The 17,475-nt window shown below is 42.5% G+C and overlaps 2 protein-coding genes across 4 annotated transcripts in view; both read right to left on the bottom strand.

The window, feature by feature from the left end:
- Positions 1 to 494: 494 nt before the first annotated feature.
- smpd4 (sphingomyelin phosphodiesterase 4) lies at positions 495 to 13,704 on the bottom strand. 2 transcript variants are annotated; one of them, XM_022742201.1, is made up of 20 exons: positions 13,621 to 13,704; positions 13,173 to 13,262; positions 12,483 to 12,569; positions 10,743 to 10,879; positions 10,569 to 10,644; positions 9,970 to 10,078; positions 9,638 to 9,690; positions 9,266 to 9,417; positions 8,977 to 9,109; positions 8,808 to 8,879; positions 5,799 to 5,888; positions 4,143 to 4,297; positions 3,890 to 3,980; positions 3,639 to 3,736; positions 3,333 to 3,496; positions 2,976 to 3,181; positions 2,599 to 2,829; positions 1,992 to 2,123; positions 1,756 to 1,884; positions 495 to 1,655 (listed from the first exon to the last, which is right to left on the bottom strand). In XM_022742201.1, exons 2-20 carry the CDS (start codon positions 13,209 to 13,211, stop codon positions 1,335 to 1,337), a joined length of 2,475 nt encoding a protein of 824 aa, XP_022597922.1. In that variant the 5' UTR covers positions 13,212 to 13,262; positions 13,621 to 13,704; the 3' UTR covers positions 495 to 1,334. The 2 variants fall into 2 exon arrangements, with proteins under 2 accessions (XP_022597922.1, XP_022597923.1); XM_022742202.1 differs by lacking the exon at positions 5,799 to 5,888.
- A 2,136-nt stretch (positions 13,705 to 15,840) lies between these two features.
- Positions 15,841 to 17,475, bottom strand: part of LOC111219368 (semaphorin-3D-like) — a 91,954-nt gene continuing 90,319 nt past the window's right edge. For both annotated transcript variants that reach the window (XM_022742004.1, XM_022742005.1), the window contains exon 18: positions 15,841 to 17,104. In XM_022742004.1, the coding sequence (XP_022597725.1) occupies positions 16,592 to 17,104 (513 nt within the window). In that variant the 3' untranslated portion in view covers positions 15,841 to 16,591. The remainder of the gene's footprint in view (positions 17,105 to 17,475) is intronic.

The raw sequence follows: 17,475 nt of genomic DNA on the forward strand, positions 1-17,475 counted from the left end.
AAAGCTCCTTAAAATCGAGCAGCTAAGTGTTGATATCTTGAAATGCTAAAACCCGTTAAGACCTATACCTCTTTAAGGTCATAATTTATTTTATTAAATTGTAATCATGTTTTAAAATGTTCCCTCATTAATGTTCTTTGTTTTATCCATTTTATCAAGTCTTTATTTCATTCTTAAGTCTTTATCATTAGCTTTTCTTTTTTCAGTTATTTCTTGTGTACATGAGTCTCAAATTGTTTTACTGTTATTCTAATATTTTCAGCTTCTCAGTCGTCTGTAAAACACTCTGAACTGCACTAAACTGTATGAAAGCTACTATACAAAAAGTTTTAGTTTAATTGAAAAAGCTAGGAACGTTTACTTGGTCATTTATCAAACAATGTCTGCAATAATAAATGAGAAGTTTTGCTTTACCTTTAATCCGTCTTATCTTTTCCCATGGACTAATAAGGCTTCAAATGTACAAACAAGTGCAAATAGTTTATTGAGCCTGTTGGACAAAAATGCATTCTGCTCTCAGTGAGAAAAATAGTCAATCGATTAACGCACTTTAAATATTTTTGAATTGCACCTGCTTCCAGATGCTTGTTGAAAAAAAAAAAAAAAGGCCTTACAAAGGGATGAACCACATCTGAGACAGTAAAGGATTCATATCTAAAGCAACAACAAAAGAGCTGCCAGTTTCATTTTCACTCTGCTGCCAACAGGTTCCCTACACCCCCCCCCAATTCAAAATACTGTCCTTTAAGAAAACCACTTTCTCTCTATGTTCAGAAACACAAGACGATATGGCTTTTCAATCATTGAGTGACATCACTGTGGATGGACACACACTATTCTATTTCTTTACAGGGATCAATAAACACCTGCAACGATCACCTGATTAATCAATTAGTCAACTGAATGAAACTTTATTGGCAACTGATTAATTTAAGTGAAATAAAAAGAACCACACGCTGTGCTTTTTAAGATACGCAAATGTGTTTTCTTTACGTCGCAGTAAATTGTTGATCGGACAAAATGGGACGTTTGATGACATCACTCCTGGCTTTAGGAAATTATATTTGGCATTTTTAAACTGTTTTCTGATGTAATACAGGCCAAACAATTAATCAAGTAACAACTGGCAGATTAATCAATCATGAAAGTAATTGTTAGTTGCCCTTGATCAACAGTTCACTACATTATTCATCATACGTTGCATGGGACTACTCGACACTTGCGTCGTTGGTATTCACACATTTTTAGCCAAACATTCAAAGCTGGAATTGATCAAATTGATCATGTGTGTTTTTTGTTTTTATTTCCAGATGCGTAGGAAGCCTTCAGCTCAGCTAGTGTGTTTTCAGTTTGTCTCCAAACAACGTCATCACGAGTCCATACAGGAGCCCGCCTGCGAGGATGACCACAGTGCTGGATACGGGACCAAACGACATGAGGGCTCCGAACACGTAGAGGAGCAGCAGCAGCAGCATCGTCCTGTAGCTCGCCAGCGGGCGCAGGCTCAGCCGAGGCAGGCGGTTCCTCTCTAGTCCGCGCCGGGACAGCGGGCTGTGCTTTAGTTTTGTGCTGGAATCGTGATCTGTCAGGTAGCGACGACCCAGGCGACCCAGGAAGTCTGGACGTGAGCAGAGCGCATTCATGTGCCCCCCGAACTGTGGGAGGATAAAATATAAAAAATAATGATGATAGAAGAAGCAAATACAAATTCAAACAAATGTAGTTGTGAAGACACATTTTGTTGGCAGCACTCACCTTGTCATTGACCAGAGAGGAGATCCTGTAGAACAGCCTGACCAGCAGGGCGCTCTCATAGCTCCTAATGGGCTGGAGCTCCGGGTCTCCTTGATACTGGATGTCAAACCTGCGCAGTCCATTCATGATCTACACACACACACGCACACGCACACACGCACGCACAGTGTCAGGGTGTTAGTGTTTGCCGCTCGGCCCACAGCTCCCTCATGTGCAGTCACATTTGAAACACTGACCTGCCTCCTGCCCAGGTCAGTTAGGATAAGTCCCGTCTCTCCTTGGATGCAGTCGGGCAGCTGCTTGGAGTTGCCGTCATCCTGGGAAGAACCCAGGTTTGATATGAGCTGAGTCAGCTGCCCCTGGGTCAGCTACAACACAACGAGATATAAAGTTAAAAACAACAGCCGCAGTCAGAACGTTTTTACATGAACGAGTCAGTGAAGAGTTAATCTCATTTATTCTCACAAATGTCAACCTCGTGGTGGTGCAAGAGGAAACGTCAGAGGATCGCCAAAGTCATACGGACACATTCCTCAGGTAACCATGAATATCTTTTGCAAATTTCACGATAATTCATCAAAGAGTTGTCGAGATATTTCAGACGGAAATGAACCGACCACGTGTCCATACAGCCGTGCTGCTGGTATGAATCAAAATGTGGCCAGTTCTTTGATTTCTAGGCTTAAACACATTGAAAACTGTTTCTAAAAACCCAAAAGCTACTGAATCAGATGAACTCTTATTTACTACAGTTGTGCATCACATTTAAATACGCTGATGAAAATCTATTCTCTGAATTAAATGCTTATTGGGAGGGAATGAAACACGCGTCAGTGATCCGACCTTGAAGATCTGACACAGGTTCTCCAAAGCTCTGTCCAGAAACTCGTGGGTCTTTTTCAGACACTCCCCGCTCTCCTCTGGCTCGGCCCCGGAGAAGGTGTTGTTGAGATCGGAGGAGCCCAGACCAAACCAGGACAGGAAGGAGGTATTGGCCGCCACCTCACTGGAGTGGTCCGATATCCTCTTGGCTGTCTGTCTGGCTTGTGCGATGATCTGGATTAACTTCATCACCTGCCAAATGGACGGAAAACTGAGATTCTGAGCCGCCACAGCAGGTATTTTCAGCACGACCTCAGGTCAATCTATTTGCCACTCCACTAGGTTTGTGACTGAAACAGAACCTTTGACTTTAATCTAAAATAAAATGTCGAACTTACTGCTCCCCTGAGCTCGGTGCCAAACATCTGCTTGTACTGACAGTCCTGGCCTTCCAGGGCGTAGACGTGGCTCTTCACCCTGAACACCATGTCCGTCACCACCTTCTGCCGCGACGACAGGTAGCTGCCTCCTTGGCTCGGCGTCAGGTAGCCGCGGGGCTGACGGTGGTGGAGGACGTGCTCAGGCTCCAGAAACAACTGCTCACCTGCGGAGAGAGGTGACTGGATTAGTTTTCTGTTTTGTTTTCCTTTTATTAAATGGAGCATCAGTGGAAACATGTCGCTGGAAAACAGCCGGAAAAAGCACCGATCACTGAGAGAGATAAATAATACTTTGACTGGTTCACGCGTCCTCACCTTTCTGGATCATATCTGCGAGGTTGGGCTGAGCGAAGACTTTGGCCACCCTGAAGACCATCAGTGCATTTTTGGCGTTGACCAGATCTGTTCTCACCGCTCTGTTCAAAAAGACCTGGAAGAGCTTCGTGTACATGAGCAGGTTCTCCTGAACAAACGACTCCCTGCAAAACGAGCAAGTTACAGAACCGACTTTAATAACTACAGTCAATACGACTTTATCCTCCGACACTTTATGATCTCTCTCATTTAATGAAGGTGATTAAAGAAATGTGGGTCCGGGAGTAAAGACGACATCGGACTCACCATTTCTCCGGTACCGTTCTGTTCTGGTCTGGCTGAGGATTGGTCTTCTCCCCTGTGTATCTCCACGGCTGGATGTAGCTCAGCCACGTCTCCAACACCTGCACACACACACACACACAGACGATACCAATCTCTTAACAGCAAACTAAAAGCTGTGTCGGTGAAAGAGGAACTGAACCACGAGCTCTTACTGCGAACATCGGGCGACTGTCGGAAGCCCGGAGGTTAAAAAATGGAAGAGTGAGACCTACCGCTCTGAAAGAGGCGTCTAGAGGCCAGTGACTGAAGCAATGCTGAAGAAACAGGTAGAGTTTCTGCTGAACGAAACGCTGCACCACCACTCTGTGGGAAAGACGGACATGGAACAGTTTGTGCTCAATCAACAGTTTTGCAAAAGCAGATGCAGTGAAATTACAGAAAACGCCACCGCAGGATGGTCTTTGTGTTTATTCCACATGTGAACAGACTTGGAGGATGTTTGATGAAAAGTGTGAAGACGCAGACCTCTTAAACTCCTCCAGGGGGCTGGTGTGAGTGTGCGAGTGGGCCGACGGCGAGGACGACAGCTGCTCGGGCTTCAGGCTGTTGGAGAAGGCGTGCAGATGTTTCACCAGGAGACGCACCACCAGCACGTGCTCCTCTGTCGGGGTGAAGGGCTCCTGAAAAGACGACCGGTCACAAAGTGCTTCATGTGTACATGACCCCCCACCCCCGCCCCCCCACACCATCTCAGCTCCCATTTTCAAAAGCAGCCAATCAAAATGCATCCCAGTCCAAAAGCAGCCAAACAATCATCAAAGGCTCAGAGCTCGTTCTTCGTGATAGAGTACGGAGGTCCCACAGGTGAGTCACAGCGAGCGCCTGCTTCTGTCTGATCCATCTGTTCATCCTTTAGCTTCCAAACCCTGATGGATCTGCTTGTTTTTACTGAGTTTATTGTAGAATTTATTTTGTTTATTCTTGTTCTTTCACTTTTTTTTTATCATCATCATTTAATCCTAAACTTTTTCGCAGCAGTGACACTTGCCTCTGTGTTCTTACAACCAAAAGTTAAGTTTTTCTCTCACACTAAGGAGTGATTGAGGATTTTACAAATAAAGAACTCCTGATATATAATGTAGATGCTTAATCATTAACTTGGAGACTTTGGGATTTGTTAAAATGTAAGAATAAATTAGCATTTTAATAAATAACTGTGGGAAACAGAATGAAAGGTGGGACCTCACTACTCTATTACCTGCTTACGGCAAAGCTGCTTCGTCAAATATCACCTGGGTAACGCAAACATAATCGTTACCTCTATTCAGTACTTTGTATGCGAATCTAGGCGTTTTGATTATGAAGCGATTTCATGACTGGCATGTAAACTGATGTTTCAAACGTAGTAGTTTCTTTTGCTTTACAAAGAGCAACATTTATCACCCACATGAACACGTAGAGCAACAGATCACACCAGACATAGTGTAAGAAGCATGCCTTTAAAAATAAACACCGCAAAAATAAAAGAACCACACCACAACCAGTAAAAAAAACATCTGCTCATAGATTCAAAGCGTCATTCCAGGATTAATTCGCTGTCAAGGATACTTCTCAATTCACTGTTTACAGACAGACTCAAAGACTTCCTGTGAAACTGTTTTCAGCCCGTCGTAAACGACGTTTACGGGTTAACAACAGAATCTTTGGTTTCTCAGATCGCGGGTCAGGACCGAACACTGCTGCTTGTGGATTTCAGCTGAACGTCCTAAAATCATTAAAAAGGAGAACTAATCCTTTTTCCTAAAAGTATAAAACAGGACAAAATAAATAGGGAACTTCTGCCATTTTTGAGTCTTGGTCGTCTGATTGTTTGTATTTATTTATTAGGTGACAATCTATTGTACATCACAAATCACCAACCACTTTCACCTTTTTCTAGCTGATTTCAGAAAAGCTAAAACATTCTCATAATGGCTAATTATTGCAAAAGCAGGATGAAGCATGCAAACTAATGAGCTGCAGCTAATGTCTGTGAGCATCAGGCTGGTGATTGGAGGGACAATGTCTCACCGTGTTCGCCAAAAACAAAAAGAGAAGTAACCTTGACTGTGACCTTAACTGACTGAGGTTTACCTCCAGGAGGCCCCAGAGGGGCGGGGGTGAATGAAAAGGTAAAAGTACTTGGTAGGTGTGGAGGGTCCCAGAGCCTGGTGGGGCGTGGGGTTGGCACGGCATGCTGGACATACTGAGGCGGTACTGCAGCAGCGCCAGCTGTTCACCCGTAACCACCAGGGGGGAGAGGAAGATGAGGAAGAGCAAAGACAACGGCAGAGGGTGGAGAAGGAACAACAGCGAAGAGAGAGGAAGGGGAGAAGTGACAATAAGGGAGGGTGAGGAAGAGGAGGAAGAGGAGGAAGGGAAAGAAAAGGTGGCAGGAGGAAGGTAAACATGAGAAAAAAAGGAAAGTGCAACCAGACAGAGACAATTGGCCAAAAACATTCAGGAGGAAAGGAGCAGAAAACAGGAGAGGAGACAAACAAAAATAAAATATTGACTGAGGAAACACAACGCTTTAATTGCTGGGGAACGATGCACAGGCCGTTCGTACACTCCAGACACAGAGGATTAACATGGGCGAAGGGATGGGAATCATTTGTCAAAGGAAACTGTGAATAATGGAAATATTTCTGTCCATTGACAAGTAAATAACAATTATTTGACTCAGCTGTATTGTTCATGTGCTTCTCTATGAGGCAATGAGAGATCTGCTGCGGTGGGAGGTTGTGGGGAGATACGTTACTTTCAATGTGCTGTCATCAATCTCATCCAGGAGAGCAGCAGCGAGTGGACGAACACATCCATACATCTCAGAGTGAAGTACTGCACCATGTTTCCAGATGGACATTTAAATAGAATCTGGATACCAGCTTGAATAATTCCCATCCCTAATGTTTAACATCATCAACAGAGTGAACTCAGAACTGGAAGATTTTGTTTTGCTCCATCAACAGTGTAATATACAGAACATATTGTGTCCTGTGGTCTGGTCACTTCGTCTGTACTAAACAAATCCTGTTTTAAATATGAATTAAGATTTGATGACATCCAACAGGGAGACAATCTTTACTTTAGATCTACGAAGAATCTCAGTGAGAGATCCGACCTTGAAATCAGCGTGGCCATAATCTTGCAGTTCAAAGTCCAGTCTGCTGCACCGAGGATGGACACATGACACAACACAATGACTCAGCACAGTGGTTAATATGTTTTAAAGGGCTGAGCGTTCGACTAAATACTGTGTTTATGATGCAGGTCAGTGGTCAGCATGTTACACACAGAGTGAAGGACTACCTCTGTTTCCTGTGCAGCTTTATGCAGCAGTAACGGAGGAAGGCTCGATATCCAAAATTTAATATCTCAATAAGAGTCCAGCCCAAATATGGTGATATATTATATTATTGCAGGGGCTGTTATTATATTATTGTATTTTTCCATTTGTCACATGACAAAGGTACAATGTACAGCAGGCAAAGCAGTGAAATGAGGGTTTGACTCCGCAGCAGAGCAGACTGTCCAAAACAGAAAAATAATTTAAAATATATAAATATTTATTTATTTATTATGAAAAATAATGTTGTAATTTGTGATATTATCAAATATGGTCCTCAGTTAAATGGAGGATTTGCTGTTTTTCCTTCCTCTGACTCTGTAGATTTATACTTGTTTTTTATATTTATACTTAAATATAAACAAAAACAATGGCCAGATTTCATCAATGATGAAAATGAACTGTTGCAACAACAATACTGCAACATAAATACTGGAGGAAACAGTGTTGTTGGGCGGTTAATCCGACATGTCGTCTGCACGGTGCAGGTAGAGGGAACCAACACCAGCATAAAGTCTCGCTGCGACTGCTTTTGACGGGCGGGAAACCAAATTATCAACATGGTCGTCACAACATATTCAGAATGAGAAACTCAAGAGTTTCCACTCAAGAGTCAAACTATGGATTCATTGATGCTTCTACCGCAAATCAATCATCTGTATTTCATATTGTGAAACCCTGATGAGACAACCTTATTACATTTGCAGCCTGGGTGTTTGTTTGATTTTTCATTGACGCTGTGTTATTCTCTTGTTTTATAATAAAAAGATATTTAACAAAGCCGAGATAAAAACTAGCAGTATGGGCTGTAGTCAATTTCTGCTTGGAGATCCTTGACATGAAAATGTTTGAACTCCGCTGTATTATCGACGGGGGATCCAATCATTCACTATGAATCCTCGACAGAGTCTCCAGAAAGCCTTCACCACGTTGTGACTTTATGTTGGTGTCTAACATGCAACCACACACGGAACATACCAACAAAACCAACACTTGTGACATGGACATGCAGCATGCAAATGAAGTGGAAGAAAAGCAAAAGCACTAATACCAGGAACACATGCCAAGTCACCTACTGCAGCAGTTTTACTCTGCAGCTACTCAAACGCTACTGATGCTAAAAAAAAGGGATTTAAAAACATACTTCAAATATAAACCAGAGAATCAGAGGCTTTCAAAGTGGGAACAGGAACGCTTGATGTGCATTCACACTGCAAGGAGCTCGAGACACTATTTAACTTGTTCGTCAGTGCAAATTAACTAGTAGCAGTTTCAAACATTAACAGGAAATCACGTGCTGCTGTTCGATGTGCGTGGGAATACATGGGAATGCACTTGCTTGCAGTGTGAACACAGAGAGTTGTGGGTGAAGTTGTCCGTCACTGGTGATAAACAAAACATTTTCCCGATCCCAAAGTAAGTTTTCTCCACGTCTAAGTTCGTGGACAACTTCACCCCAGCCTGCTCAGGGTGTGTTTGGTATTTACCAGCCACAGTGGCTGTTGTATCTTAAAAACTCAGCCCATGCGCAATTTTGCAGAACGCAGTTTTAGAGTAGAGGACTTTCAAACGTTAGCTGGTCAGGCGCCCGGGTGGCTGACACCACAGGGGCTTGCTGGCCAGCACCACTTCCCCACCCTGGGCTTGCTCCGAGACGGGACAGAGATGGTGGAGGGAGGGAGGATTGTGGTCAGCCAGTCAACAGCCAGCCGTGCGACGCTGCAGTGCAAAGGAGGGAGAGAGGGGAGGGAGAGGGAGAGGGAGAGGGAGAAGGAGAGGGAACATGTTTTCTGTTCTCCTACCTTCACCTGAGGAGACTGCAGCTTCTGGTACATGTCCAGGGAGTAGTGATGGAGCCAGATCTCCACAAACATCTGAGGAGAAGGAAGCAACACGTGTTCAGCTTTTATTTAATTCACTTGATTTTTTTTTCTTCTCCCGTCTCTAGAATATAATTGACTTGAACCTCACCTGTAACAGTGTTTCGGACCTCCAGATTTCCTGGGCTGCGGGGTCAGCGTTGACTGAGGGCTGGTGGAATATGTGATGTTTCAGGAGACTGGGGCTGTGAACGCCATAACCAGCAAAGGTCACGCTGGAAGATCTGTGGGGGCAGAATTTAGATTTAACCATAGCACTGCATCAATCAGTCCATCTCCACCCTGGAGCTTTTCCATCAAAAGGTTTCTTTGAATCCTGACTTTCAGGTGATCAGATACGACTCTCGAGGGGTTTATTAAACTTTTCTCGGTATAAATACCTTGGCGACGGAGCAGTGACGGAGCCTCTGGAGTCGGAGAAAGGAGAAGGAGGCACACTTCCTTCACTGGGGAGGAAGTATTTCAGGTAAGTGTCCACCAGAACAAAGTAGGCGCTGTCTGTGGAGCTTCCATGTTGGCCTTGGGGGTAGATCTGAAAACACCACCCAGGTTATTTCTTATTAACGTTTTTCTTTTTTGTGCAAAGCTTTAAAAGGTCAGTCTGCTTTGAATGGATTAAGGTAAAACATCTCACTTGGAAAAATCAAAGTCTTGAAACAGCCCACGGCTCGGGACAAACTTTAGTGGATAAAATGCTAAAAATGTCAAGATACACTGCACTACTAAGACAGCCCAGACTCTGGCAAACTCACCTTTGGCGTGATGAGACAGAAGGCAAAATTGAACATGAAGAATTCAAACGGATCTGCAAAACGTTAAGGAATAATCAAACTGCTCAATGACGTAAAAGTCCATGTCACAATACACACCTGTAGCTGTAACGTCTTAAAACAAATTACATAACTGATTAGAGTTGAAGCGACTGGTCGACTAATCGATTAGTTGATTGCCATTAAAAAATATCTGCAACTATTTTGATTATTGCTCAGTCGTTTCAGTCATTTATCGTGAAAAAGAAAAGCTTCACATCCTCTGGTTACACTTCTCCTGTGGGAGGATTTGCTGCTTTTGTTGTAGAGGATACTGAGAGCGAGGTTCAGGGACAGCAGGCCGGACAGGGGGAACTGCAGCTTGTTGTGGAACAGCGGACAGTCTGGGAGAACTCCTTCCTGGATGCAGGCCTTGACAGGACCCTTCAAGACACACGGAGTTACACAGTGAGATAGACCGAGGTGGATATGTTTGACACGGTGCCAAACAAATACCAGTTACTAATATTAAGCATTTGTGTGTGTGGCGGATGTCGGCTGGTGTTAATGTTTAAATGTGAATCTCTGCAGACTCGATAAACATATTTGAACTTGCATTGTGGCGACGCCTGAATTACGTAGTGTTATTTACTTGGTCACTGTTTTCCTAGAGTCATTCTGTCACACACCAGGTCTGTAAAAGCAGTTGTTGAGTAGATGAAGATGTGTAGAGTCCTTTTATAGGCTTTAACCTAAAATTCCTAATATGTAATGAAGATCATGTGGTAGCTGGCTCGATGCTTGGACTCTGTTTATGTGGAGCAGTTCATCCTCTTGTTTCCAGTAAATGTCTCAATGTGAATTACAGAGGAAACGTGACTGCTACAACATTATTCTTAAACAGATTTATATCAAACGAGACAAATGTTCCTACCGGCAGATAATTGACAGGTATTTCATATTTGTACTCCTCTGCTTGAAGTTTATACACGAGTTTCATCATTGGCCCACTGAAAAGAAAAAAAAAAGAAAAGAACAATGTTTGACTTGATTCTTTAAACACACAATGAACAAACGTGATGGGAACAAAAACAGATAAACCAACTACCTGGGGTTTAGGAAGTCCATAACGATGTTGTACTCATTGCTCCTTGAGTGCAGGAGTCGCAGGTTCCAGCCTGCGATGATGCCGTCCAGGCTGCCGAACACACTCTCCACCAGCCAGGGGAAAATCAAGTGCAGCTCCTAAAGGGAAACACACACACACACATATATACACACACACACAGTGTAATCAGAAACTGGCAAGTAACAATACGTTTTAACACAGTACACTGACAGACAGACATATAAGGTTTAATGACTGAATGGAAATCTTTACTGTGGTCGTACTAGCAACAGCACAACGCAGAACTACAGTGAAACAACATGTTGGCAATGTAAATATTATTTAAATTATGGATTGAGTTAGTCAAAGCAAAGCACCACTGTGGCAGCCTCTGACTTCTGGGAGCTACAACACACAATATAACTAGGGATGGATTCTAATAGCAAGTTCCATTTAGTTCCAGTTTTGCCCTCTGACACTAAAGGAAACTACAAAGACAAAGACTGGTGACGTACACCAACATGTGCAAGATGAGCAGAGCAGCTGTTTACAAGACTGACTGACTGAATATAGCAGAGTAGTCTGGATATGTGCATCAAAGTCAAAGCAACAACTGCAAAATGTAATGCCTGCAAGATTACACACAACAAAAGAGGGATGACAAGTCCCTTGTTTAAATATTCGTCAACTGTCCATCATGTCAAAGTAAGAACTTGTGGCATTTTTAATAACTTCTGTGACCTAAAGCAGCGCAACAACAAATATAAAGTGCAGTGTACATGTAGGAAAATGCTCAGTTTATAAAGAAAGAAAGAAACACATTGTTCCTGAAAACAAAACTAAAAAAGCAGACATCAGACACCAGGTGCGGATGGTTATGGATCAGTGCTGTGCTCTGGGCTCACTGTCTTACTGTGAAATTGCTGGTACTGAAGCTACAGACCACAATGCAACCCACACACAGACTGTAATCCTGCTGCCTCACACTCGTCCGTTGTGTCACTCGCTCAAACACCAACAGCACAACAGCTGCTGTCAAACAGAACCTCAATTGTCCAATTCAACATCCTCACATACCCAGAAGAACAATTATTACTGTGCTATTTTTGTGCTTTAATAATAACAACAACCACCAGTGATTGTGTACAAACTGACATCTAAATGCAAGAGTCCAATCGGATGAGATATCTGCATCCCTAATACCAGCATAACTACAGTGTGACTTCAATCTTTTATCTTAGACTTATGTGCATCTTTTTTTCAAATTCCAATACAAAGAACACAAGAGAAAGTCAAGATGCTCACAGTGAAAGTCAGCTGTCACACTACCAGCAGCTGACTCCTCATGCTTAAAGCCCTGGACATAAAAGGCTAGATCAGTCCTGCCCTCCTCCGACCAGTTAAGAGAGAGAAAAACATTGGATAAGACTTATAGTGTTGTGTTTGCGTTATACAAATCCAGTGACATTCCTGTCCCGCTATTTTTAACTAATAAGCTTGTACAAAAACTAAGGGGAGACCAACAAGACACTGTATAGTGTTCAGAATACAGCTGCTACTCTGTACAGCACATAGGGAATGAATAAACTCTAGAACAGGAGCTGTAATCTTTCACCATGTGGAGTTAATGTTGTGATCCAGTTTTTATGTCTCACAGTGATCAGTCATTCCAGCAATTAGCCATTCACAAGTAAATTCATTTGCAAACACGAGACAGAAGCGTGGAAGAGTGGACAGTACCTTTGCAGGATAGTCATCAATGATCTTCACCAGATCTTGGCATCGCTGCAGGAGAGGTTTGGTGGTCGCATCGGCTTTGAGGTTGGCCTGGAGCAACATCAGATACATATATATTAAATTAAACCAGGCTTGGGCTGATACTCGATATAATATATTTTTCAGATTTTTCATGAACAGCTGGTTAGTGGTAGCATCATGTTTACTTGAAACTTAACATAGATATAAGTGAACCAAAAGGAAACCACAGTGTGCAAGTGAAGATCACAACCATAAGACTGTATGAAGTGAACTTATAATTTTAAATGACTGATACAATATATATGCATTTTTTATTATAGACTTTTATGAACCCTGTGAAAGTATAATCAGAAATCTGCATCAGGACGGGTATCTAATAATGCTGCATTTCAAAAGTGTACATGGAGCCCTGTTGGGGCCGGACTGTATTAAGATTTTACATTAAATGCTACATTAGACATAAAAAAAAAAAAAACACATTTTGTGAATCACAAAGTTGGAGGCTCATTCAAAATGCCAATTAAACTGGACTCGAATTACTCAGATGGAAGTCAAAAACTATCATTAAAAGCTAAGACAGCTAAAGCTTGTATGACAGTGATGGGATCAGTGGCTATGGTCATGCAGGTTCTCTATTGGAAAATGTAAACAATCATATAAAGAGAGACTCACCAGTAGGAAACTGGGCTGTTGTAACGTTGGGGCAGCCATGTAGGACCATCAAGTTTACTCCTTCCTGTGTACAGTCCACTTGAATCCTACCTGTTGGCGGTAAATTCACACACAAAACTTTATTATTTATTCAGTTCCTTCGTCAGCCTCCTCAGCAGAAAACAAACGCGCTCACCACTGAAACAAGCGGATGCTGTGGAAACAGGATGATAACTGTGAGTACTGGTAATCCGACTACAATGTTTCCCATTGACTGGAAAACTAAGCAGACACACAGTCAATGAACCACGCAAGTCAGCATGAGCGGGCTAGCTAGCGACAGCTAACTAACTTAGCTAGCAGAGAGCCAAACTGACAGCAACAGCCGTGAAGTCGGTCAACGTCCCGCGCAAACATGAACTACAAACGTGGAGGAAACTTTTACTCTTTCGTGTGAGCACATCTTTACCTTAGCCGGTGACAGTTATTCAAATTTTCTGCTACTTTCCCCTCAGCCGCGTTTCCATTAGTGTCGTTCAAATGAGTCGTTGAATTCTTCTTCTTCTTCTTTTAGTTTGATTGACGGTTGGAAACCAGCTTGCACGTGCATTACCGCCACCTACCGGACTGGAGTCTGAAGCGTTAAAATGGCAGAAAAACAAAACAAAATCTCTCTGTTAAACCCGGTTACCTTGAGATAATTAACTGGGTGACTATATATTCCCCTTATTGCATCTTCAAGGAGGTTTCTTACTGTGACGGTTAGCTTGGCTGCAGTTGTTGACGTCTTCTTCTGTGGTGTTTTAGTTTGTAGTCATGTTGTTGCACTTTACTGCCACCTCCTGGAGTCACTCATCTCTTCCAACATGCATTTAAACTGTATGTTTCTTTTAATCATATCATGTTATAATATTAATAATAATAATTATAACAAAAATAACAACAATAATAATGATGATGCTATTAATAATAATAATGTTTAATATTTATAATAATAACAACAATATGTTTGATATTTATAATATAATATAATATATAATATATATAATATATATAATATCATATATAATAATAATAATAATAATAATAATATTTTTCTGAGCTCAGTAGTAATCAGGACAGGCAAACCAGCCTGACAAAGGAACAACTTCCTCAGGGCTCTAATGGCTCTAATTTGAGTTCAGTAAAATGATCACACGCTAACTAATACTCAAACCTGGGTTCAGATATCAGTGCAGCATAAGAGTACTGGTTGGTTTCCCCAGTCAAAAAACAAAACAAAAAAGGAAGCAGCTCTATGTGGTCTGCCTTGTGCTCTGTACGTGATGTTTACAAAAAGCCACAGGATGCGACCACAATGCACACTACCTGAGAGGAACCAGGATGTACCCTTTGGCCCCTTTGTGAGTTAATGCAGCCCTGATATTAGGCCAAATATCTTCATTATCTTTTTCATTCTCCAGGCAGGAATGTGACCTCTTTTACTCTTAAATGTGTTGACAGGATTTTACACATTACAAGCCAAAGATTACATGATGCTGAGCCGATACAGAGTCGATGCTTGACATCAATTCATTTAGCCAAGTTTGTTCAGTCCATTCTAACATAATCAAAATGACATACAGCTCCCAACAAACCTGCAGTAGTCTGGTGACAGGGTGACTATCTCTGACCTCAAATTCAACCATAGAAATATTACACAAAAAATGTAAAACATCTGAATGTGTTTATTTGTTTTATTTTACATGTAAGTTGTCATTTAGTGGCTTATTCACATACAGTATAACACAGTTTCATTATTCAGTTCTTGATCTCAAAGCTTATTAGAGTTGTGACATAAAAAAAATTGCTTATCAAAAACAAACGTTTATATAAACACTGAGGAAAATGTACTAAATTCTTCTACACGAAGAAAGAAAACTATCAAAAATAGAGTTCTTTAATATACACTGACGTGAATAATAATTATTAGTTACATGGCAGAATTAATAAGCTATACATAATGTATTTTCAAGCAAGGTCCATTTCATGTGCGTTTCCACTGAGGCCTTTAAATCCACCCGTCAGGTTTGTATGAAGCCTAGATCTTATCAGCGTAGATCAGCATTACGTCTCAGAACAAACATAAATACATGTAGAAAACATTATATGTTTTTGTTAAACACAGTTAAATATGTAGCAGTAAACCGGGCAAACACTTTTCATATATATGACATTTATATATAAACGTCGGTCTGCAATGTGTGTGAGATCCTGATACATTTTCACCTGTCAGCTGTTTGGTGCCACTGGTGCACCGCGGCACTGACAGACAGTCTGAGGAGATAGTTTAGGTAGAAAAAGGGACAAAATAGAAAAGGATTGTTGTGGAAAAGTCATTGCATTAAAGTAAATAGTTCAGGCCACTGGTCTCTAACACTACAAGAAGTGACTTCAGAAACCCTGAAAACTTGGCTTCAAATCTAGAATATTTCACAAGAATATTCAATAGTAAAAGACAAAATAAGCAACAGTCAAGTTAAGTTTGCAAAAAACTACAATTTATTAACTGTTTAAAAATTAGCAAATCTTTTTCATCTGGAGTGTGTGAATGTGATTTAATGAAATCTGATCGACAGAGTTGGAAGCACAAACAAACAATCCAACAACTATGATCAGATTTTAATTAAAATTCTGCATAAAAATAAAAATTCACTTCATCCACTTCAAACCAGGGAGAAGAGCTCAGAATAAAACACAAAAAAAAGTTGTATATTTGGAAGAAGCTGTTGTTTTTATGTAGGATCCCATCACTTGCAGTAAGAAGCAAAGTAATAAAACAGGTTTTTAAAACTCAGATCAGTTGGTTTTTGATGTTAGCAGCCAGACAATCATCCTGCTGGATATTTTTAGAAAAAAAACAACAAATATAAATGTATATTTAGACGCCTGCAAACAAAACACGACCACATGCATCTTTTCCCTTTTCACCGTGTCTCTCTGTTTGTGCTGACGTGACCGGACGATACAGTGTGTTGTCTTGTAAACTGTCTGCATTAAATATACAGGATCAACTGTGTTACACACCAATAATACGTGACTCGTTCTAAAGGGATTCAGACACCTGATGGCGTCATGTGGGGCTGGATTTCTTCCAAACTTTGACTTGGAAAAATAAGATTTTCAATTGTAGCTGAAGCTCAGAGCTCTACTGTCCTACGTTCCAAACTGACGAACTTTCTAACAAGATAAATTCAGAGACAAACAACTTTTTTTTTCTACTTTGCTATTTCTATTTTTTTGTAGTGTCTAAATGTCAAACTATTCAGGATATACTATTCTCTTTGTTGAATATTACTTTACTGGTTGACATCATTTGCTCAAAAAGCAAACATCCTTGATGTAACCTCTGCACGTGCAGGATGCGTTGTCCGTAGACAGTGTCTGTGTTGTCCAGGTGACTAGAGGGGGGTCTCGGGGGGGTTGTTCCTCCTCACCCGGGCTTTCCTGCTCTCCTGCTTCAGCTTCAGAGCGCGGAGCTTCTGCTGCCGGCGTTTCTCGCGGTACCACAGCTGCTCGCAGTAGTCGTCCACGCTCAGGCTGTTGGTCCCCACCATGTGCAGGTCCTTGTAGCTCTTCACAGGGAGCTGCTGCGGATGCTGGGGGGGCAGCCACGAGTTCCTGTGTCCCGGCACCTGAGGTGGCGGATGAGGGGGCCCAGACTGGCCGAGAAACCCGGAGACCGCCGCTCCGGCCGGGCCGGTCCTCCCGTGGTTTGGGGCGTGGTGCTGCTGGTAGCGGGTCGGGTGGAGGCTGTGGTTGGGGATGATGTGGACGCGGTACCGGGCCAGGACCTGGCTGTAGGAGTGCTCGTGGCTGGTGCAGGTGTAGAGGCCCGCGTCAGCCTGCTCCAGGCGTTGAACCAGCAACCCCCGCTTCATGTGGAGCGTGCGGCCGTCATCGCTCGGAGGGAGCTGAGAGGGGGACAGAGACGGTTTGTCAGCAGCTTTTAGTCTAGAGTCAGCCCCTGTCTCCGTCTCCCCGTCTTTCCTCCTAAGCCTCGCCTCTCCCCTCATCTCCTGCTCACCTGTCCCTCCCACCTGTTTCCATCAGCCCTGCCGTCCCCTGCTCTCCCCACCTGCACCTCATTCAGTAACTCTGGACTTTATATACCTGGTTCCTTTCCCTTGTTCCTCAGTGGTTTCCTAGTGTTTCCCTGTGAACCTGCTACCTGCATTTTCTACCTGTTTCCTGATATATAAAGTCCAGAGTACTGAATAGGTGCAGGTGGGGAGAGCAGGGGACGGCAGGATGCTGATGGAAACTGGTGGGAGGGACAGGTGAG

This window comes from Seriola dumerili, unplaced genomic scaffold, assembly GCF_002260705.1.
Source record: "Seriola dumerili isolate Sdu_G_001 unplaced genomic scaffold, Sdu_1.0 BDQW01000066.1, whole genome shotgun sequence".
Taxonomy (NCBI): Eukaryota; Metazoa; Chordata; class Actinopteri; order Carangiformes; family Carangidae; genus Seriola; species Seriola dumerili.